Raw genomic sequence first — 23,328 nt, 5'->3', positions numbered from 1 at the left:
CACCACCTCTACTTTATCAGTAGATGGACAGTTCGGCTCATTCCATGATTTGGCTATTATTGATAATGCTGCTATAAACATTGGGTGCATGTATCCTTTTGAATCGATATTTTTGTGTCCTTTAAGTAAATACCTACTAGTGCAATTGCTGGATCATAGGGTGGTTCTATTTTTAACTTTTTGAGGAACCTGTGTAATGTTTTCTAGAGTGGCTCCACCAGTATGCATTCCCACTAACAGTGCAAGAGGAGGAGTTCACGTGCTTGCCAACATCTGTTGTTTCCTGTGTTGTTAATTTTAGCCATTCTGTATGTCACTTCATTCCTCCTCTACTGGATTTTTAGTTTTCCAAATAACCCTGTAAGTTAACAGTATGTTGCTCTTTGTTCCCTAGTTTGTTCACCTGAGAGTTGGTTGCCTTTATATTAATTAAAGGTGTGTTCTTGCTAGCAATTGAGCTGGTAACTCAGAAGCAATTTTTTCCTTAAGAAATAATGGTAAAGAGCAGCAGTCATCAAACTTTTTTTTTAAAAGGCCAAGTATAGTCAGATTTTAGTCTTTGTAGGCAAATAGTGTCTATGGTACCTACTCAACTCCACAGGATGAAGAAGCAGTCATAGACAATACTAAAGGTATGAGTGTGGTTTGTTCCAATAAAACCACAAAAACAGGTGAAAAGCTAGATATGGCCTCCAGGCCAGTAGTATACTCACCTCTGGTTGAGAAGATAGTTGAAGGAATGTAGTAATACATAAGATGCATAATAATCTATATTAGCCTAAACATATTCATTTAAAGCAGTATTTTGTATATTAAATTTTTTACTCACAATAATAAAATGTTTCTTACAAAATTTTCATGATTTTTATATTCTTATAGAAATTGAGGAGACACTGTAACCTGCCCCCTAGAGTTCATTATTATTAACAAAATCCCACATCTTTAAATCTATGTGACAAATGGTTGATGAGCAGAATTACAGAAGTATGAGAAAGTGAAGATAATAAAAATGTTAGATGTGCCATGCTGGTAGGGGGTGCTGAATCGGAAGAAGTATTCTTTGGGATTTTTTTTTTTTTTTTTTTTTTTGCATGCTTTAAAATGGCCACAATGGTAGTATGCCCTGTCTCCCTTCTCTTCTCCTGAGTGTAGATCTTTGTGCACAGCAGGGCTATAATATAACAACTTTGCAGAGTAGATGATATAAGGCAAACAAACAGTACAAACACTTTGGAAGAGGAGGGCGGAAACCTGGGTGTAGGACAGCTGAATGTACAACAATGGTTACTGACTATCCTATTTTTCTGCCCTGTAATATGTTTAGTGGAGGTTTGTTTCACTTGTGCCATTGCTCTCTTTGGTATTTTTATTTTTTAATTTTTTTATTTTTTTTAAAGATTTTATTTATTAATGAGAGACAGAGAGAGAGAGAGAGAGAGAGAGAGAGGCAGAGACACAGGCAGAGCGAGAAGCAGGTCCGTGCAGGGAGCCTGATGTGGAAATTGATCCCGGGACTCCAGAATCAGGCCCTGGGCCAAAGGCAGGCGCTCAATCACTGAGCCACCCAGGGATCCCCTCTCTTTGGTATTATGAACAACCTCACCACATCTAGATAGCATTTATTGCAGCTCAGTATAAAATCGGTCTCCTTTATGTGGCACTAAATATGCCAGGCTACCAAATACCAAATCACTATGGTGAGAGCCATGCTGTCGAACACGGAAGCCGTTATTGGCCTGGGGGTTATTAATAACTCAAAATATGACTACTCAGAATTAAAATGGGCAATAAAGGTAAAATACATTCTGAAATTTGAAGACTTAGTACCCCCAAAAAAGGATTTAAAATATTTACATATTGAAAAGTTTAAAAAAAATTGTTTTAGGATTTTATTTATTTATTCATGAGAGACACAGAGAGAGAGAGAGAGAGGCAGAGACACAGGCAGAGGGAGAAGCAAGCTCCATGCAGGTAGCCCGACGTGGGACTCAATCTGGACTCAATCCAGGACCACGCCTCGGGCCGAAGGCAGGTGCTAAACCGCTGAGCCACCCAGGGATTCCCCGAAAAGTTTAAAAATGAATACATATTGAAATAAAGCATTTGGGGATATATTGGGTTAAATAAAATGTACAAATGTTTAATTTTTAAAAAAATTTTTTTATTTATTTATGATAGTCACAGAGAGAGAGAGAGAGAGAGAGAGAGAGGCAGAGACATAGGCCGAGGGAGAAGCAGGCTCCATGCACCGGGAGCCTGATGTGGGATTCGATCCCGGGTCTCCAGGATCGCGCCCTGGGCCAAAGGCAGGCGCCAAACCGCTGCGCCACCCAGGGATCCCAAAAATGTACAAATGTTAACTGATCTATAAAATTAGTGTTTCTTTTTAGAATTTGTTGAATGCAGCCACCAGAAAATTTAAAATTTTATTTGTGGCTAGCATTCTATTTCTGTTAGTACTGGGTTAGAGACTAGTTAATGTAAGATACCTAAATTTGTAATAGTTTTCCTTCTTTTTTAAAATTTATTTTTATTTTATTTTATTTATTCATGAAAGAGACACAGAGAGGCAGAGACACAGGCAGAGGGAGAAGCAGGCTCCATGCAGGGAGCCCCATGTGGGACCCGATCCCAGGACCCCAGGATCACATGCTGAGCCGAAGGCAGACACTCAGCTGCTGAGCCACCAGGAGCCCCCTTTTCCTTTTTTTTTTTTTTTTTTTTTTAAGATTTCATTTATTTGAGAGAGAGAATGCACATCAGTGGGGGAAGGGGCAGAATGAGAAGCAGATTTGCTACTGAGCACTGAGCCCAACGCAGAGTTCTATCCCAGGACCCTGAGACTATGACCCAAGCTGAAGGCAGACGCTTAACCTACTGAGCCACGCAGGCGCCCCTGAAGTATATTTTTCTTAAACAGTATTAAATATAGTTTAAATTATTAGGAGTATAACTCACATACATCATGTGCTGATTATGTGTTGGCTTATTAAGCTAAGTCTTACAGATATGTTTGTCCCAATAGAAAAAAGTTTAAAACTTTTGTAAAGCTTTCTAAGTGAACTTCAGTTTTAGGCAATAAAACTTAAGACCTCTTTAATGATCCATCCTTCCATTCATTTTATTCTGCACCATTGATAACCAGTTATTGGGTATATCTGTAGTGGATCTCTTAGCTAATAAATTGTTTATCTGACATATATTTTCTTGCTTATGAGAACCAGATCACATTCATCTTTTTTTCTCTCTGGCATTTCTTTCTTCAACCGTACTTTTCCTTTATAACCTAACTCTTTTAACACCACTTCTCCAAATAACAGAGTATTTCTTGATCATTTTTGCTTATCTCTCCTTCCCTTACTCTGAACATCCAAAGGATATCTGCTTGTCTTTTAATCACTTTGTGATTTTAATTTTAATGATATACATCCATTATCTCCCTTACTAACAGGTAAATACTTCCAAAAGGATCATCTTTGTACTGAATTAAAGTCATGTAACTTGGCATATGCATCTTACCTCTTTAGATCTCATTCATGTTAGGATATGATTATTTTTTTTTATTTCCATAGATTTCATTTTTGTTGTTGTTCATACTGCAGATGAATATACAAATGAAACTATGTTAATGGAATTACCCCAAATCTTTGGAGATCAGACTACAACAGGGATAACCTATATAGATAGACTAACCCGGAAGTAAACATATAGTCTTAATACTTTTTAGAATAAGAGAAGGAAAAGGGGATTTCAGGAAGGAGAAAAAGTTAGACAATAATGAATTGTATCAGTCACATATAATTATTGAAAAATACAACAAAGGGGCACCTCGGTGGCTCAGTGGTTGAGCATCTGCCTTTGGCCTATGTCATGATCCTGGAGTCCTGGGAGCGAGTTCTTCATTGGGCTCTATGCAAGGAACCTGATTCTCCCTCTGCCTGTATCTCTTTCTCTCTGTGTCGCTCATGAATAAATAAAATCTTTTTAAAAAAAAGAAAGAAAGAAAAATACACCCAAAGTATAGAGGAAGGAAAGACATTTACCCAAATCTTACCACTTAGAAGCAACTGTTACTACCCTTTTTGTGTATGTCTGACCTTTTCTAAAATGTGTTGATTGGGGGCACCTGGGTGGCTTAGTGGCTGAGTGTCTGCTTTTGGCTCAGGTCATGATCCCAGGGTCCTAAGATCAAGTCCCTCATGGGGGTCCCCACAGGGGAGCTTGCTTCTCCCTCTGCTATGTCTCTGCCTCTCTCTCTGTCTCTGTCTCTCTCTCTTGAATAAATAAAATCTTTTAAAAATAAATAAATAAAATGTGTTGATTGTAAAAACAACGCAAATACATGCTCATTATACAAATTCAAACAATATAGACATATTTAGAATAACAAATTTTCCTTTTCCTTTGTAGTCCTTCCTTTTCTCCATAGGGAACATCTGTTTATAGTATTTGTTTAAGTACATATTTTTGTTATCCTTTTTTTTAATTTTTATTTATTTATGATAGTCACAGAGAGAGAGAGAGAGAGAGAGAGGCAGAGACACAGGCAGAGGGAGAAGCAGGCTCCATGCACCGGGAGCCCGACATGGGATTCGATCCCGGGTCTCCAGGATCGCGCCCTGGGCCAAAGGCAGGCGCCAAACCGCTGCGCCTATTTTTGTTATCCTAATTAATGAATATAGGATTGTATTATTTGGTGATTTGAGTTTTTTTCTACTTAACATGCCTTAGCAATCTTTCCATATTATGGATCTCTTGCATTTTAAAAGTGACTATAGAATTTTTGAAAAGAAATAAATGCTCATATTAAGAAATTGCCACAGTGCAGAAGAGGCCCCCCAGGCCCATCCCTACTCTGTAACTGTTGCCTTGATTTTTGGATAACATTGTAGAAACAGTTTATGCTGCTTTAGGTTATCTTTCTTTTCCTGCCTTCCCTCCTTTTTCTTTCTTCTTTCAAGTGGGACCATATTACATATATTGTTTTGCTAAGTTTTTAGTTTCAAAAATATAGGAGGAAATCAAACTAAAAAGTTTTTTTCCATAAGTTTAAGAACTCTCCTCATACTGTTAATGACTAGGATTTTTCATTATGAAGTACTATAATTTACTTAACCTTTCTTGTTAGATGCTTAGATTTGCCAGTTTTTCACTATTATGTTAAAGCTTTTTAAAGTTCATAGTTAAGTGCTTAAATTGTCCCTAGCATTTTGGTTGCTTTGGAACAAAAAGCTTTAAAATTAGAAGAAAAAAGAAAAATTGGGTTTATTTTCAGTTTCAGTCCCAATTTCAAAAGTGATGGAAATCAAAGCCCAATTTTAGATGAATGTACCATTAAATTGCAAAATATAAATGTCTAGTTTAAATATAATTTTTCTTAGATTTGTGTTAGTATATAAGTTGACCAGTTAGTAAACCCTTGTTCTATAATTCTATGTAAAATTTTGCAATGAAGGCACAATCCTTTATCAGCTTTTAATGTAAAATTTGTGAAATGATGGGTAATGAATGGATTTTTGTTTTTGTTTTTTAATCAGTGATTTTTTTGAACGAACCATTCTGTGCAACAGTCTTGTGTGGAGTTGTGCTGTGACGGGTAAACCTGGACTGACCTATCAGGAAGCACTTGAGTCAGAAAAAAAAGCAAGACAGAATCTTCAGAGTTTTCCAGAACCACTAATTATTCCAGTTTTATACTTGACCAACCTTACCCATCGTTCACGCTTGCATGAAATATGTGATGATATTTTTGCATATGTCAAGGATCGATACTTTGTTGAAGAAACTGTGGAAGTCATTAGGAACAATGGTGCAAGGTAAAGTACTTTTAATTTTTTCTTTTGTTACACATGCATTCACATTACTCAAAATTCAAAGTACACAAAAAGGTGAACTGAGGAAAATTTCCCTTCTGTCCTCCCACTGCTTTGTTACCCTCCCCCCAGATAGCCCTAATGTTAATATATTTTTCCAAGGCTAATTTCTCTCCAGACTACCAAAAGATGTATGTATATGCATAGATATTTGTACACATATGTGCATGGGCCCACACAGAGTCTCCTGTCCCTTTTAAGGCAAAAGGTAACATATTTGATACCTTTCTCATTTAAAATGTCTTGAAGGTCAGTCCATTGCTTTATAAACTACCTTTCTTCTCTTTTTTGTTTATTGTATAATATGTCCCCTTGTGTAGAAGTTCCATCTTTACTTCCAAGTAAAAAAAAAAACCTTAAAGATACCTATTTTGTCCTTATGTTATCTAATAGTATAAAAGTATAAATATGCATATGTTTCTTGCTGGGTTTTAGTAGTTCCTCTGATAATATAATGACTGAGTTTTATGTACTCCATTGAGTTCCCTTTTACCCAGCTCTTTAAGAAAAATGAATTTTTCATATACAAAAATTTTAAATGACATTATCTCTGGCACTAAATTAAAAATTATTACTGCTTTCCTGAAGTTTAAGCATTTGTGATTGGCTAGTCACTAGTATTTATCATAATAATCCTTATTTGCATTAAAACTTTATATAGCCCCTTGGAATAATATAGTATGTAGTGTTCTATGTCTCATTTCTTTCACTTACTATAATGTTTTCAAGGTTCATCCACATTGTAGCATGTATCAATATTTCTTTTTATTGATAAATTCTACTGTATGGATCTAGCACATTTTGTGACAGACATTTAGGTTGTCCCCACTTTTTGGCTATTATAAATAATGCTGTTATAGGCATTCATGTACAAGTTTTTTGTGAACCCATGTTTTCAGGTCTTTTGGTCATATATCTAGAAGTAGAATTGCTAAGTCATATGTGGGAACACAATGTTTAGCACTTAAAGATCTCCAAACTTTCAGAGCAACTGCATCATTTTACATTCCCCCTAGCAGTGTATGAGAGTTGCAGTTTCTCCACATCCTTACCAAGTCATATCTATGGACAATTTGTTGTAGTCCATCTTTTTTATTTTGCCATCCTAGTGGGTATGGGATGGTATGTTGTGGTAATTTTGATTTGCATTTCCCGAATGTCAAGCATCCCTTTATGTGCTTACTGATCCTTTATATATCTTCTTTGGAGAAATGTTTGTTCTGGTCCTTTGCCCATTCTTAAATTGGGTTATTTATCTTTTTTATTACTGAGATGTAAAAGTTCTTTGTGTTTTTGGATACAGTCCCTGATAAGATTTGCAAATATTTTTTTTTTTTATGAGTTGTCTTTGTCTTCTCACTTTCTTGATGGTACCATTTGAGGTATCATCTCCCTTTGCTTTTAACTTTTGTTTCTACTTGTTAATAGCATATACCTTTTGTTTCTGTCTCTGGTAGTATTTACCAGTGGTCCTAAAGACTTCTTCATCCACCAGAATTAGATTTACTGGAAAGAGCATGCTAAATTACACGGAAATAGGATAGAGGCTATTTGTTGGTTGAATTAGTCAGTATAGGTACTCTGGATCTTTTCACCTCAATATTCTTTTCTTATTATCTCATTTACCTTTAGGTATCCCTCCTCTCTTGTTGCATTTTATAAGTATAGATTAGGTGCTTCCCTTCATACCAAGACTTTCTGTTTTGAAAAAAGCAATCAGCTAATGGATTCTTCTAGAAGATCCTTTGTCATTGCTTTGGTAGAATAATAAAGACAATACCTGACTACTTCACTGAAGCAACAGTTCCAACTCTTTATCCTCCCTATCCTGATTAACCCAGTTTGCCTACCAGTTATGCAGACATTTGTTCTCTACGACTTCCTTAGAGCCTATAGAAGAAGTGAGAGAATTTGTGGTCTTCCATAAAGAACACTTAACTAGGATTATATTATATTATATCAGATATGACCTCATTGTTTCCATTTACAGATGAGTAAACAGAGGTCCAAAGAAGTCAAGTAATTTTTTCGTGATATCTATCATATATTCCTGATCTCCTGCTGTTTACTTGGACTGCTCTAGACACTGGAGATATAGCAGTGAATAAAACGAAGTCATGGAGCTTCCATTTCAGTCTTATAAGTAGTAAGTGGTAGGATTTAAATTCAGGTAGAGCAGACTTACGAAAGTATTTCTAAAAACAAAACAAAACAAAAGTATTTCTTTCCTTGTATCATTGTCTCCTTAGTTTTGGATTCTGCCATTTAATTGCTCTGAGCAAGTATTTTAAACTCTTTAAGCTTTAGTCTTTTTTCAGCTGTTAAATGGACCCCTGCATTACAGGTTTGTCTTACAAGATAAAATGATATAATGAATGTGAATTTTTTAAGCTGTATTATATAATATTGCCGTTTGATATAGGTGCCTTGTTAGTATTTGAATGTTTGTATTGGGGGACATGCAGTTTGGCAGGATTTTTTTTGTTTTGTTTTTTCAGAGATATCACTAAATGTAGGACTACAATAACTGCATGGGCCACTGAAACTAGGAATCAGGTTTTTCTATTGTAGCTCTGAAAGGAAACCCCACAGTTAACAATTTCACTAAGAAAGACAGTCGTTTTTGAAGATAATCATCCTACTTTTGTACATGGTTTTCTGAAAAATGCTGCACAAGCAGTTTTAAGGCATTTGAGTTTCAGTTAACTTTATCTTCTTTTTAACAGCCTGATTATCGTTGTTCACTGAAGGGTTGAGAGTATGGTGACCTAGAGCTCAAAAGCTTACATGATAAACCCATCTTCTCCACTCCATTGCTGCCCCTCTCCCCACCCTGCCCCGCCCAGAATTGGATCATTAAATCAGGAAAAAAGAAGGTGGAAATCACACAAGAACACATTTGGGATTGTTGAATCATCTCTCAGTAGTTGAAGGATGGGGCTAGAGTTTGAGAGAATCCGAAAAATTGAATCAATATAATTGTGTATTTGGTAATTTTAAAAAATTAAAGTGGGTTTGGGCAACTTGTTTTCAGACATTTCAGGCATAGTCAAGATATTCTTGGAGTTCATAGGAGATTTGAAGCAACAGACATGAAGAGATACCTCTAAAAAAGTAGATATACTGACAGCGAGAAGTGGCACTTTCTTTCCTAAGAAGGAGATGGAATAAACATTAACTACTGGTTAATGGTTAAGTATACTGGCCTGGCTTAGTATATAATTTGGTAGCATTAGAAGACATTGCAGATTTGAAAGTATACTCGCATTTATTGAACGTTTCCTGTATGCTAGGCACTGTGCTAGATGCTTTCATTTTAATTCTCGTGATATTGATAGGTGACGCAGAATTTTCCAAAAGTTGTATGCTCCTTGGTATTTACTCACAGAAGTTGAAAACTTAATGTCCACACAAAGACCTGCAGATGAATGTGTATAGCGGCTTTATTTAATAACTTCCAAAATTTGGAAGCAACCAAAATGTCCTTTGCTAGGTGAATGGATAAATAAACCCGGTACATCCATGCAAAGGAATAATATTCATTGCTAAAAAGAAATGAGCTATCAAGCCATGAAAAGACATGAGGAACCTTAAATGAATATTACCATGTGTTAGAAGCCAATCTGAAAAGAGTACATATGTATGATTCCAATTGTAAAAGGCAAAACTATGGAGACAGTAAAAAAGATCAGTGGTTGCCGGTTGTTGAGGTGGAGTTGGGGAGAGGTGAATAGATGGAGCACGGCAGATGTTTAAGGCAGTGAAAATACTCTGTGTACTGTAATGATGGATACATGTCATTACATTTGTCCAAACCCATGGTGAAACACACCAAGAGTGAATTGTCATGTAAGCTATGGACACTAATGATGATGTGTCAGTGTAGATTGATCATTTATAACAAATGTACCTCCAGTGAAGGGGATATCAGTAATTTTAGAGGCTGTGAATGTGGGGCAGCAAAGGGTATATGGGAGATCTCTAGATCTTCCTCTCAATTTTGCTACGAATGTTAAAACTGTTTTTAAAAACTGAAGACTTTATATTAACAATATAAGTTATGTGCTCTGCTTATTAAGACTGATGTTTATAATTTTTTAAAATCTGGGTTTTTTAAAAATAAAGATTCATATATATTAGAGAAAATTATGAAAGGTGAAGGCCTAGAGTGCATTTCCCAAATGCTCCTTTCAGAGATAATCATTGTAAAAAAAAATTAGTGCACTGAAAAAAAAATTAGTACATAGGTTTTTTTTTTTTTCTATACTGCACTAAATTTTTTTAAAATAACATCTTTTTCACTTAGTAGTGGTTTGGAGATCTTCATTTATCAAAACACATAGATGTACATTTCTATTTGGTTTTGCATAAACTGATTAAACTATTAGTTCCTAAAAAGCTTACTTACTTTTTCTGAGGCTGGAGAAAGTTACTCCTTTTGCTAGCCTTATGTGAATTTTCCCTTTGAAAATAATAAACTGCATTTTTTTCCCAAATAATCTCCGACCTGGGCACCTGGGTGTCTCAGTTGGTTAAGCATCTGCCTTCGGCTCAGGTCAAGATCCCAGAGTCCTGGGATGAGCTCCTCAGCTGGCTCCCTGCTCAGCAGGAAGTCTGCTTCTCCTTCTCCCTTTGCCCCTCCCCCCTTTCCACCCCTCCCAAATAAATAAAAAATCTTAAAAAAAAAAATAATAATCTCTGACTCCTGACTGACAGACCTTTTCTCCAATGTAGGTTAAATCAGTAAAATAGCAGAATTGGATTTACACCAAAGAATTTCATTTATGGCCAGATTTTCCCAAATATTATCCCCATACTACTTAGATTTAAAATTTACAAAGTGTTGGAGCACCTGGGTGGCTCAGTTGGTTAAGCATCTGATTTCAGCTCAGGTCATGATCCCAGGGTCGGGCTCCCAGCTTAATGGGGAGTCTGCTTCTCCCTTTCCCTCCCTCTGCTCATGCTTACTCACTCCTCATTCTTTCTCTCTGTCTCTCAAATCCTTAAAAAAATTTTTTTTAATTTACAAAGCATTACCTAATAAAAGTATATGACCTACAGCTTTCTAGGTTTCACTGATAGAATGCTTTAACATGCTTACTCACTCCTCATTCTTTCTCTCTCTCTCAAATCCTTAAAAATTTTTTTTTAATTTACAAAGCGTTACCTACTAAAAGTATATGACCTACAGCTTTCTAGGTTTCACTGATAGAATGCTTTAAGCACTTTAATCTAATGAAGTAACAAAATTAGCATTAAAACCTAGAATAGGGCAGCCCCGGTGGCGCCGCAGTTTGGCGCTGCCTGCAGCCTAGGGCGTGATCCTGGAGACCCTGGATTGTCCTGCTTCAGGCTCTCTGCCTGGTGCCTGCTTCTCCCTCTGCCTGTGTCTCTTCTCTCTGGTCTCTATGAATGAATAAATAAATAAATCTTTAAAAAATAAAAAAATAAATAAAACCTAGAATATAGGGCAGCCCAGGTGGCTCAGGGGTTTGGCACCGCCTTCAGCCCAGGGCCTGATCCTGGAGACCCGGGATCGAGTCCCGCGTCGGGCTCCCTGCATGGAGCCTGCTTCTCACTCTGCCTGTGTCTCTGCCTCTCTGTGTCTCTCATGAATTAAAAAAAAAAAAAAAACTTAAAAAAAAAAAAAACCTAGAATATAGAAAGTAGGCGCTAAGTATTTATTAGAAGTAGAAATTTAAAAAATGAACCTTTAAATCTTTGGGTTCTGGGGATCCCTGGGTGGCTCCGCAGTTCAGCACCTGCCTTTGGCCCAGGGCATGATCCTGGAGTCCCCGGATTGAGTCCTGCATGGGGCTCCCGGCATGGAGCCTGCTTCTCCCTCTGCCTGTGTCTCTCTGCCTCATTCTCTCTCTATGTCTATCATGAATAAATAAATAAAATCTTTTAAAAAAATAAAAAATAAATCTTTGGGTTCTTTTTTTTAATATTACTGTCCTAAATGGTGTTAGTGAATAATAATTAAACTGCATTGATATTGAAGACAGAGAAATTCTTTTTTTTTTTTTTTTTTAAATTTTTATTTATTTATGATAGTCATACAGAGAGAGAGAGGCAGAGACACAGGCAGAGGGAGAAGCAGGCTCCATGCACCGGGAGCCCGACATGGGATTCGATCCCGGGTCTCCAGGATCGCGCCCTGGGCCAAAGGCAGGCGCTAAACCGCTGCGCCACCCAGGGATCCCGAAGACAGAGAAATTCTAAATATATTGAGAAGATAGGATGAACATAAAAGATTGGAGGACCCAATGTAGTTATTTTGATTTGAACATACATGGTTGGATAAAGATTTATTTATTTGAGAGTGAGCATATGCACGCAAGTGAGGGGAGGGGCAGAGGGAGAGAGAATCTCAAGTGGACTCTCCACTTGAGTGGGGAGCCAGATGTGTGGGGCTCAATCCCAGGATCCAAGAATACAACCTGAGCCAAAATCAAGAGTCAGACACCTAACTGACTGAGCCACCCAGGCACTTCATGTATTATAACTCTTTTTCAGAAAGAAGACTTTTTGTTGCTCAGCTAACACTGCTAATCTTTTTAATTTTAAGTAAGCTCCACACCCAAAATGGGGCTCAAACTCACAATCCTGAGATCAAGAGTCGCATGCTCTACTGACTGAGCCAGCCAGGCACCCCACTACTGATCATTTAAGGTCAAAATTTCTGGTTCTCAGCCAAAGAGAGTCTTTAGCAACATCCCCAAATTGTTTTCCATGACCATAGTATGTTGATACAATTTTCAGTACAAAAAAAAAGGTTGTTTGGGACAACTGTTCTTTCTTTGAAATTCTAAGTTAAAGTGAAAACTACCTTCTTTAGACATATGTTGTGTTTATTGTATGTACCAAAGACCCAGACTTACAACCTGATTCTTAGATTGTCACTGCAAGTTCAACAGCTAAAATTTAGAGTCCTATTTACTTGTATAATAATGTAAATTGAGAAGCATCATCTATTTGAGACAGAGCATGAACAGGGGGGTGGAGTGGGAAGGGGTAGAGGGAGAAACAGACTCCCTACTGAGCAGGGAGCCAGCCAGGGAGCTTATCCCAGGACTCTGAGATCTTGACTTGAACCTAAGGCAGACACTTAACTGAGCCACCCAGACACCCCTGAAAATGAATTTTTTTCTAAACAAGTTTAATTTAAATCACCTATAAAGCTTATGTTGTATTTCTGTATGGACTCAACAGAATAGTTCAGCTTAACAAAAATATAGTTCAGTAAAGTTCAGACTGATCATACAAACAACTAATCTTCAGTATTCTAAGGGCCTTCAAATTGCATTAGTCCTTAGGAGCATCTGGCTAATGCCTTTCAAAAGTCTTTGTAAAATGTTGGGGGTGAGGGTAGTTATTCTCTGTGGCAACTTCTTTATTGATCCTTTGCACTAATGCCAAGTACAGTCAGCTAAATCTCTACCAGGACTTACAGTCATTACTTTGGGGGTAAGAAAAAAAGGATAAAAAGGGGAGTTGGCAAGTAAATTGAGGTTTACCTCTTTCCTAACAGAAAAAGAACAAATGTTTGCTTGCTTCAATTTCTGTCTCATTGAACTGGTTAGTAACAGGATGGTGAAGTAGAACAGTAGTAATTCTGAAGTTCTTAGTTCCCTGTGGCAGGAAAATATTAGCAACTAATATCACAAAAGAGGGGAGACTATATATAGCTACTTCTGTCCTGAAATTGCTGTTCATTTCTACATGGTTACACAGGTTTAGGTCTGAGAAATTTGAGTGTCTTCTGAATAAAATCTCTCTTCTATATCTTTTCCACCTCCTTCACAGTCTGTTTCATTTGGCCAATATAAGATCAGTTTTTAATGAACAACTTACTTCACAGATATTTTGAATTTTTCTGAGAACAAGATAAAATTGTAGTTTGTTGATTTTCCATGCTGTCTTGGAGGCCAATAATAGTATGGTATGTAAGTGGAATTCATTTGACCTATGGTTCTGAATTACTGCTTTTAAAATGGGGTTATCTATCTTAGACAAAGTCAGAGGCCATCCAAAGAAAACAGGCAAAGAGAACTAGGAGAAATGACATATGCTAAAATAATTTTCAATGAAAGGAAAAAGAGTGGTAAAAATACAAATAGAGGGATGCCGAGATGGCTCACTCAGTTAGGCGTCCGACTCTTAATCTCAGTGTTATGAGTTCAAGCTCCATGTTGGGCTCTACATTGGGCATGAAGGCTACTTTAAAAAAAGAAAACAGTACAAATAGAATCTACGCATCACTAAAGGCCAGGGAAAATCCTTTGCTTAAATTAAAAACATATGCTAAGGGAATAATTCTGAGCAGAGTTTAGAACACTTTTTTTAAATAAAGAACCAGATATTACAGACTGTAGTTCATATGGTTTCATTCACAGCCACCCAACTCTGCTGTTACAGTGCAAAAGCAGCCATAAACAGTGGATGAATGAGCATGGTTGTATTCTAGTAGTTCTTTATTTATAAATGCAGAAATTTAAATAACCAGTTATTTTCACATATAACAAAGTAGTCTTCTGGTTTTTATTTTAATTTTTTTTTTTTATTTATTTATGATAGTCACACAACAGAGAGAGAGAGAGAGAGGCAGAGACATAGGCAGAGGGAGAAGCAGGCTCCATGCACCAGGAGCCCGACATGGGATTCGATCCCGGGTCTCCAGGATTGCGCCCTGGGCCAAAGGCAGGAGCTGCGCCACCCAGGGATCCCCTGGTTTTTATTTTAAACCATTTAAATATGTGTAAATTATTCTTAGCTTGCAGATCATACAATACAAAAAACAGGAGGTAAGTTGGATCCGGCCCATAGGCCATAGTGTAGGGACTTCTGGAATAGAGGAAATGTTACTGCTTTAAATAAGGGTTATAGAATAAGATCCCCAGAAATCCCTTTTTTATTTAGAACCTCAGAGTTTGGCATGGAGAAGTGGCTTGGTATGGTGGAAAAAAGCCTTTGGAGCCAAACTGACTATTTCTGGAAATCTTCTTTCATAATCTGCAAAACTGAAATAATATCTATATTCATATGGTGATTGTACTAGCTTTTGCTGCTTAACACACCACCCCAAAACTTAATGGCCTAAATCAATAAACATTATTCTCATCATTAGTTGGCTGGAACATTCTTATGGTCTGGGCTGGCGTGCCTTTAGGCTGGATTGTCTAGGTTTTCTACTTTAGAATAGCCTTACTCACATGTCTGGGGCCTCAGACTAGAGTGGCTACTTTCACATGGCCTCCCATCCTTCAGGAAGCTAATCCTCACTTGTTCCCAAGGTGGTAGCAGTGTTCCCAGCAGCAAGAGAGGGCAGGCCCCACTGTATAAGCACATTTCAAGCCTCAGCATGCTCATGTTTATTAGTATTCCATTGACCAAAGCAAGTCACATGAACAAATTCAGTTACTGTGGGAGGGAATCAAAGAGGTCTGATTCAATGGGGGCCATACCTGCAATAATCTGCCACAATTTGTTAGTTGGCCAGCATAGCACCTGGCACATAAAGCACTCAATGTTAGATCCTTCCTGTACTTGTCAGAGACCAGTAATGAGTCTGCCAGCTGTGATGACTCATCTTTTTTTAAGTCAGTCCCTAATTTTCTTAGTCCCTGTTCTTGAGAGTTTGCTATATATCATTTTAGGGAGATGATGACAATACCTGTAAACTTTTGAGAGCATACTGTATGCCACACACTGTTCTAAGATTTTTATTTATAGATCTTATTTAGTTCCCATAACAGCCATGTGTAATAAGAGCTCATTTGCTCATTTTACAGTTGAGAAGTTCATAAACAGGTTAATTAATTAAAATTTGACCGAGGTCACAAGTGAAATTTCCAAGCACAGTGTCAAAAATCACTGCTTCTGTTTGAGAGAAATTCATGAGTATGAAAAAAAATATTAAAGGATAGCACTTAAGCAGGATTAAATATTGTAGTTGAATGTACTCATTTATCATTCACTATTTATTCTTTACCTGAGCATTTTATAATTTGTCTAAGTGTGAAGAGATGCAGGATTATACATACGTGGTTAGATTATCTTTTAATCATTCATTCTAAGAGTGATACAGATCATAAGGTTGAGTATCTAAAAATCAGCATCATCTTTTGATCATTGATTCAGAGAGGGAAAACAGCTCCAATATTTAAACAGGTTCTTTTGTTATTTAAATTCTTAATCATTGTTCTTATCACAGGGTACCTTAAATTTTTTTTAAAGATTTTTAAAATTACTTATTTGAGACAGACTGAGAGCATGAGCATCAGCAGGGTTGGGGTGGGGGAAGCAGACTACCAGACTCCCCACTGAGCAGAGACCCTGAGATCATGACCTGAGCTGAAGGCAGATGCTCAACCGACTGAGCCACCCAGCATCCCCCCAGGGTACCTTAATTATTTTACTTCTGTACTCTGAGCTGTTTAAGCTTTAATCTTTTCAAACAGTTTGCTTGCAGATGGGAAGAATACTATTTACTAGCAACAAAAGGTGACTGCAAGCATGGGGAAAACTATAATTTTTATTTGTTGATTTTCTGTCTTTTAGCATAGTTACCAGGAATGAAAAACCAATTATGTCTTTTTTCTTGGAGGTAGTAGAGAATATTCTAATTTAGTACTTAAAGCATACACGAAGCCAAGTTTTATATGGTTCATTCAATAAGCATTGTGTGCTGTTGTTACTCTTGTAGGTATCGGAAAGAGGGTAGTGACTAAGACAAGAACTAGGACTTACATTCAAGTGCAAGAGAGAGAAACATACCAATCAACATAATTCCGATTCTGATCAGCATTGTAAAGAAAATGAAACTTGGGGTGCCTGGGTGGTTCAGTCAGTTAAGTGTCTGCTTTTGGCTCAGGTCAAGATCCCAGGGTCCTGGGATCGAGTCTGCCATCGGATTTCCTGCTCGGTGAGGAGTCTGCTTCTCCCTCTGCCCCCACTCGTGCTTGCTGTCTCTGGTTCTCTCTTTCTCTCAAATAAAAAAAATTTTTTTAATAGAGTAAAATATATAAAAAAAACTTGATAGGCTAGTCTTGAGTCATAATTTTTTGTTTTAGTCCATTAAATTCAGTATTTTCTCTATAAAACACTGTTGGATGCTATAGGATAATCCAGTATGAGTATAGCATTAGTATCTATTGTTCTCAAGCAGAACATAGGTAATGGGGATAGAGTTTGCAGCGCAAATATAAGTGAAGGCCTGAGAGGGGAGGGAGAACTGGAGGAAAGTAGTCAAAAGGTACAAACTTCCAGTTACAAATAAGTAAGTGCTAGGGATGTAACGTACAACATAACTGTAGCTAACATTGCTGTATGGCTAGGAAAGCTGTTAAGTGAATAAATAAATCCTAAGAGTTATCATCACAAGGAGAAAATTTTTTTCTTTGTTCTTTTCTTTTTATTGTATCTGTATGAGATGATGGATGATGTTAGCTGAACCTATTGTACTCTTTCACAGTATACCTACATCAAGTCATGCTGTGCATCTTCTACAGTGATGTATGTCAGTTATTCCTAAACAAAAGTCAGGGGAAAAGAGACATAAGTTTTATTTTGTTAGTGAATGTATCACCAACATTCAAATAGAATGAATGAAAGATACTGGAATGTCAAATTAATTTAGCTCTCCAGTAATCATTTGCTATGATTGGCCATTAGAATGGGCTGATGTTTACTTTTTAATTATTTTTATAAAGGTACACTTGAATCTTCCACTTGCTTCCATAGTCAGCGTGTTGATTTTCATTGTTAACATTGTCAATGTTAAGAATGCTATTGACCTTAAAGATAGTAAAAAAAAAATTCAGGTTATTTTCTTTGAGCTTCCAGCTAGAATTTGAGAATGCAGGGAATGATTGGCATAATTTTGTCATCTTAACTTGTTAGTTGTATATATAATAATTTCTTTGCCAATTCTTATTTTTTATGCACTGTATTTTGGTGTGTAGAAGCCATTTGACTTTGATTTGACTAACTCAAGTTGTAAGAGAGAATACCTATACATTGAACTTTTTTTGTGAGGAATGGATTTTTAAGTGAATTTTTATAATGTTTAATATGATTGAGATAGAAACAAGCTAGAATAGGTCTCCCTTTACATAGTTTACGCATTACACATGACTCTCTTGCCTTTCCTCTGGTAAGTATTGCAGGACTAATTTAAACTTATTTGAGATCTAGCAAGTAGACCTACTTCAGTTAGCCTTTCTCTTATGCATTAATTTTTTTTAGAAAAACAATAAATGTTTTTCTTTTAAGCTAAAGAATAAAATAACATTCAGATAGACCTTGATCCTAAGTAGTCTAAACTAGTATAGTTTTATTAAAGCACTATTACTTTATGATAAAATTCATTTTTAAATGTATAGCTGTGACTTAGTTATATAATCCATCACAGTAAAACAGAACATTTCTACCATTCCCCAGAAGTTCTGTTGTCCCCTTTTGTAGTCTACCCTTGCCCCACCTTCTAACCTAGACTATATGGCAACCACTGATGTGTTTTGTGTCTTTATAATTTTGCCCTTTCCAGAATATTAATATAAATGAAATCTTGGGTCTGACTCTTCTTTTCCATTGATCTGTATGTCTTTCCTTTTGCCAATATTACAATACTACAGTGTCATTATTTACTGTAGCTTTTTAGTATCCTTTGTTGATTTTTCCTCTTGATGTGAAACAAATGTTTTTAGTTGGAGTTAATTATTTCCTAATGTCTTTCATTAGTGTTTTTAAATTAAACTTTGTTTTGAGGTAACTGTAGATTCACATGCAGTTGTTAAATAATACAGAATTTCTCCCAGTGGTATTACCTTGTAGAATTGTAGTACAGGATCACAACCAAAATATTGACATTGATATACTCATGTACAGAACATTTTTGTCACTACATGGATCCTTCATAATTGCCCTTTGATAGTCATACCCACAAACCATAGGTTGTTAAATTTATTTTCCTACTTCAGATTTTCAGTATTCTGAAATAGGAGTTGAGATCTGTATTGCCAATGACAAAGCAACTTTCAAGTTTGAAAGTCTTATTCAGCTTTATTGGTTGAATTGAGAAGTACAGTATGGTGACTCAAAAGGAATTTAGCACAAACAAAATGTTTATAAATGAATCAGTTTTTAATTTAAAAAAATACCTAATACACCTAATAGATGACTTAGTGTTTTTTCTTATCAGCTGGGATTTGACTTGGGTGCATATGATAGAAGGAATTTTAGTGGCATAAGGAAGTAAAAATTTTCCATATAAAATACCAGAGTTCCAGGGGAGGGGAGGGGAGGGATGCGGGTCCACAAAGTTGTCAGGAACCCAGGTTTTTTTCCTGTTTCTGTTCCATCCTAAGGCTGTGACCATTGTTCTCATTGTTCAGGATGGCAGCAAGATAGAGGAAAAGCAAGAAGCCTGTTTTCTTCCTATATCCATCCTTCACATTGCAGCCAATTTAAGTATTCTAAAATACTGTGTGTTGATGGGGCACCTGGGTAGCTCAGTCAGTTGGGTATCCGACTCTTGATTTCAGCTCAGGTCATGATCTCAGGGTTGTGAGATCAAGCCCGAAGTCAGTTTGAGATTCTTTCCCTCTACTCCCCTCCCCCTCAAGCTCACATTCACTCTCTCGCTTTCTCTCAAATAAAATCTTTTAAAAAAATAAATACTATATGTTGAAACAAAAGGTCACTTGCTCTAAATCTAAGGTGACATTTCATTATATTTCATGTTTACTTGTTTTTGATCTTCATATGTTGTTGGTCTTGCCTTATCATAAGGTTATCATGTCTTCTTCTTATGTTTTGGTGTGAGAATGCCAAGCTAACATGAAGCTGAGCACACAAACACTTTAAATACCTACTAATTTGAATATACTAGTTGGAATTTTAAAGTGTTTTGGTGAAGCTTTAATTAATTTGATTTATACTTCAGCCTAACTCTTGTGGCTTTAAGATGATCATTTTTGAATACTAAAGAGCTTAAATAGCATGCTGATAATATCCAGGTATTTGAAACTTACTAAAAATATGTAGGATTTGGGGCACCTAGGTGGCTCAGTGGTTGAGCCTCTGCCTTTGGCTCAAGCTGTGATTCAGGGATCCTGGGATTGAGTCCCACATTGGTCTCTTGGTAAGGAACCTGCTTCTCCCTCTGCCTATGTCTCTCTCTCTCTCTGTCTCTCATGAATAAATAATAAAATCTTTAAAAAAGTATATGTAAGGATTTAACCCATATATCTAGGATTTTGTTTCCAAAGATGTTCATTTGAACTGTATACCTTTTAGTACTAAGTTTAGCCTTTAATAAGAATCTAATAATTCTTTTTTTTTTTTTTTTTTCCTTTTTTAAGTAAGCTCCATATCCAGCATGGAGCTAATCACAAGGCTTGAATACAAGACCATGGTATTGAAACCTGAGCTGAGATCAAGAGTCGGACGCTTAACCGACTGAGCCATCCAGGCGCCCCAAGAATCTAATGATTCTTATTTTCTTAATGATATTTAGGGTTTACAATAGGTCAAATCCCAGTTGGAGAAATAATGAGACCTGGTTCTCTGGTCCATAAAGAGCCTCAGAACAATTCAAAATGAAACATTCTTTGAACTACTCTGATCAGTATATCTAAAAGTGAGTAGCCTCTTCTTCCCACTGACAAGTAATCAACATAATTCTGTCTTGTTTGAAGTGGCAGACTTGTTGAGTAGTCTGCTTTCCTCTACTTAAAATGGAGTATGGAGTATCATACAACCACCTTAATTTGAGGTGTTTTTTTTTTTTTTATTCTGAACTTCAAATTAAGTATATATACTTTGTTTCTACCTATAAAGTTGAAGTATCCAAGCATAGCATTTTAAGTAAATGTACTTGACACCTGTATTAAAAGAAAATAAAAGGTTAATGAGGCAGCATAGGGGAACAGATATAAAGTATATCATAAATCAGCATATTCAATTTTTAGAGATCCAAACAGAGAGGCAGTCCCTTAGGTCAAGCATGTCTCCCCAAGTTTCTAATTTTTTTTTTTTTTTTTTTTTTTTTTTTATGATAGTCACAGAGAGAGAGAGAGAGAGGCAGAGAGACACAGGCAGAGGGAGAAGCAGGCTCCATGCACCGGGAGCCCGATGTGGGATTCGATCCCGTGTCTCCAGGATCGCGCCCTGGGCCAAAGGCAGGCGCCAAACCGCTGTGCCACCCAGGGATCCCTCTCCCCAAGTTTCTAGTCTTCTTTCCTTCTACTGTTAGCTCTTTGTCTTCTACCCAAAATGCCTTGTAAATACTCTGTATATATTTCAATTCTCAAATGTTTGATAATTTTACTTTAGAGAATTTGTATTTTGAGATATAAATTGGACTATGACTATTAAAACCAACTTTTTGGAGTAAGAGGTATATACCTTTTTTTTTTTTTTTTAAGATTTATTTATTCATGAGAGACAGAAGCAGAGACATAGGCAGAGGGAGAAGTAGGCCTCCTGTAGGGAGCCCGATGTGGGACTCCATCCCAGGACCCCAGGATCATGACCTTAGCTTAAGGCAGATACTCAACCACTGAGCCACCCAGGTACCCTATAGCATATTTTTATAAAAAGCTATTTCCATGCTTAGTTTGTCACTGTTACAAATTTATGGCTAACTTCTATGTCCTCATTCTGTGCTTGCTGCTATTCCACAGACTTGCTTTCACTCCTAAGAGTGTTAACTTCATTAGCACTTTAGGAGCCTCTTGACTGCCTAGGCTTTGAGCTCTGAAATAACATTGGAGCAATTCAGTGTTTCTGTTTCCCCCTCAACTCCAGTAATAGAATGGAAGATTAGAAAGTATACGGGCTTCAGAGTCAAAGCTAAAGTTTTGGCTGTATCGTTACTGATTGTATAATCATGAGCAAATGATTGAACTTTCTGACTCTAAAATTTTCATCTCTTGGAAAATGTATAACCTGTGGAGATGATATGAAGAGAGAAACATGTATAAGCCATGTACTTACCTGACATACAGGAAGTCTAATAATAAGGATCATCTTTTGATTATCAGCCTCTGCTCTGTCCTCAAATAATGGAGCATAACTTTAATTTAGAAAGCTTCTGTATCCTAAAAGACCCACTAGCTAGGTCTGAATTCATGATTCTTTAACCTTTGTTAACATTCCAATCTTTTTTGGACTCGCTAGAACCAAGAAATTATAGCAAGTGGATTTAAAAGACATAGATTAAGTCTTTTTGTAAATCTATTAGAAAGTATTGACTTGACATCTTAAATAGTTAACTGAAGTTTAGCTAAGCACTATTGAGAGGCCTGGCCTTGATTAGATTAGCAAAAATGCTAAACCTGTAGTTTGTGCAAAGTTAATAGCATTGGTAATAACTAGCCTAATTTATGTATAAAACATTACCTGCATTCTCAGTTATGTGTCTGTACTGTACTGGTTTGCTTCTTCCTTATTTTGTCAGAGAATTCTGTTTTACCTTATTTTTCTATTGGTTTTAGATAAATTGATTATTGAATTATTGTAGCTCTGTGATCCTTACTGGGGATCATAGACTATTCTCTCCAGTGGACTGTCAGACTGTTTTAGGCGCCACACCAACTATACCTGAGCCTATACATGAGTAGACCCATTTACTATGTTTTTCCTTCATGACTGCTACCATCATCACAACTTAGGGGTACTCACTTGGGGTCTACCAGTGAAAGCCGTCTCTTTTTGTAACTTGAAGAACCTTGTCATAATGTAACTGAAAAGCTTCCTTCATCACCACAGGGAAGTCTGAGCATATCATCCCTAAAAGATAGCCAGGCCCTTCAAAAGTGGGGCCCATTTGAGGTGAAGGGGCTTAGGTACAAACTTCTAGTTAAAAGTAAGTCACGGAAATGAAAAGTGCAGCATAGAGAATATAGTCAGTAATGTTGTAATAACATTGTATGGTGACAGATGGTGACTACACTTACTGTGGTGAGCACTGCATAATGTATAGAATCGTTGAATCACTATGTTGTACACCTGAAATGAATATAACATTGTATGTCAACTATACCTCAATAATACATTTTTTTAAACTGGGTGCATCTGATTCCTTGAATATTTTTGTGCAGTTCGTGTCACTAAATTACAGAACCTTTTTATTATTAGGTTACATAATTACCTAACATTTTTAATAGGATTTCCTGTAGTTGTTCCTCTTTAGAAACACTGGTTTATTTCTGGCAGCCAATGGTAAAAGTCAGCCTGCAGTTCTTTTTATACCATTTACATTTGCTATCAATTTAGGCTTGATAATTGAGCCTTCTTAAGCTTTATTGTTAGAACAGAAAAAGTTCTTTTTTTTTAAATTGTCATGGTAAAATAAATAAAAAATTTACCATTGTAATCATTTTTAAATGTATAATTCAGTGTCATTAGTACATTCAAAATGTTATGTAACCATCACTACTATTTCCAG

General features: G+C 36.6%; 1 protein-coding gene across 3 annotated transcripts in view; it reads left to right on the top strand.

The window, feature by feature from the left end:
* Positions 1-23,328, top strand: part of BAZ1A (bromodomain adjacent to zinc finger domain 1A) — an 89,520-nt gene that overhangs the window by 9,356 nt on the left and 56,836 nt on the right. For all 3 annotated transcript variants that reach the window (XM_038544479.1, XM_038544480.1, XM_038544478.1), the window contains one exon: positions 5,538-5,816. In XM_038544479.1, the coding sequence (XP_038400407.1) occupies positions 5,538-5,816 (279 nt within the window). The remainder of the gene's footprint in view (positions 1-5,537; positions 5,817-23,328) is intronic.

This window comes from Canis lupus, chromosome 8, assembly GCF_011100685.1.
Source record: "Canis lupus familiaris isolate Mischka breed German Shepherd chromosome 8, alternate assembly UU_Cfam_GSD_1.0, whole genome shotgun sequence".
Lineage (NCBI taxonomy): Eukaryota > Metazoa > Chordata > Mammalia > Carnivora > Canidae > Canis > Canis lupus.
Note: the sequence above shows the minus strand (reverse complement) of the source record. Positions and strands in the feature narration are given on the sequence as shown.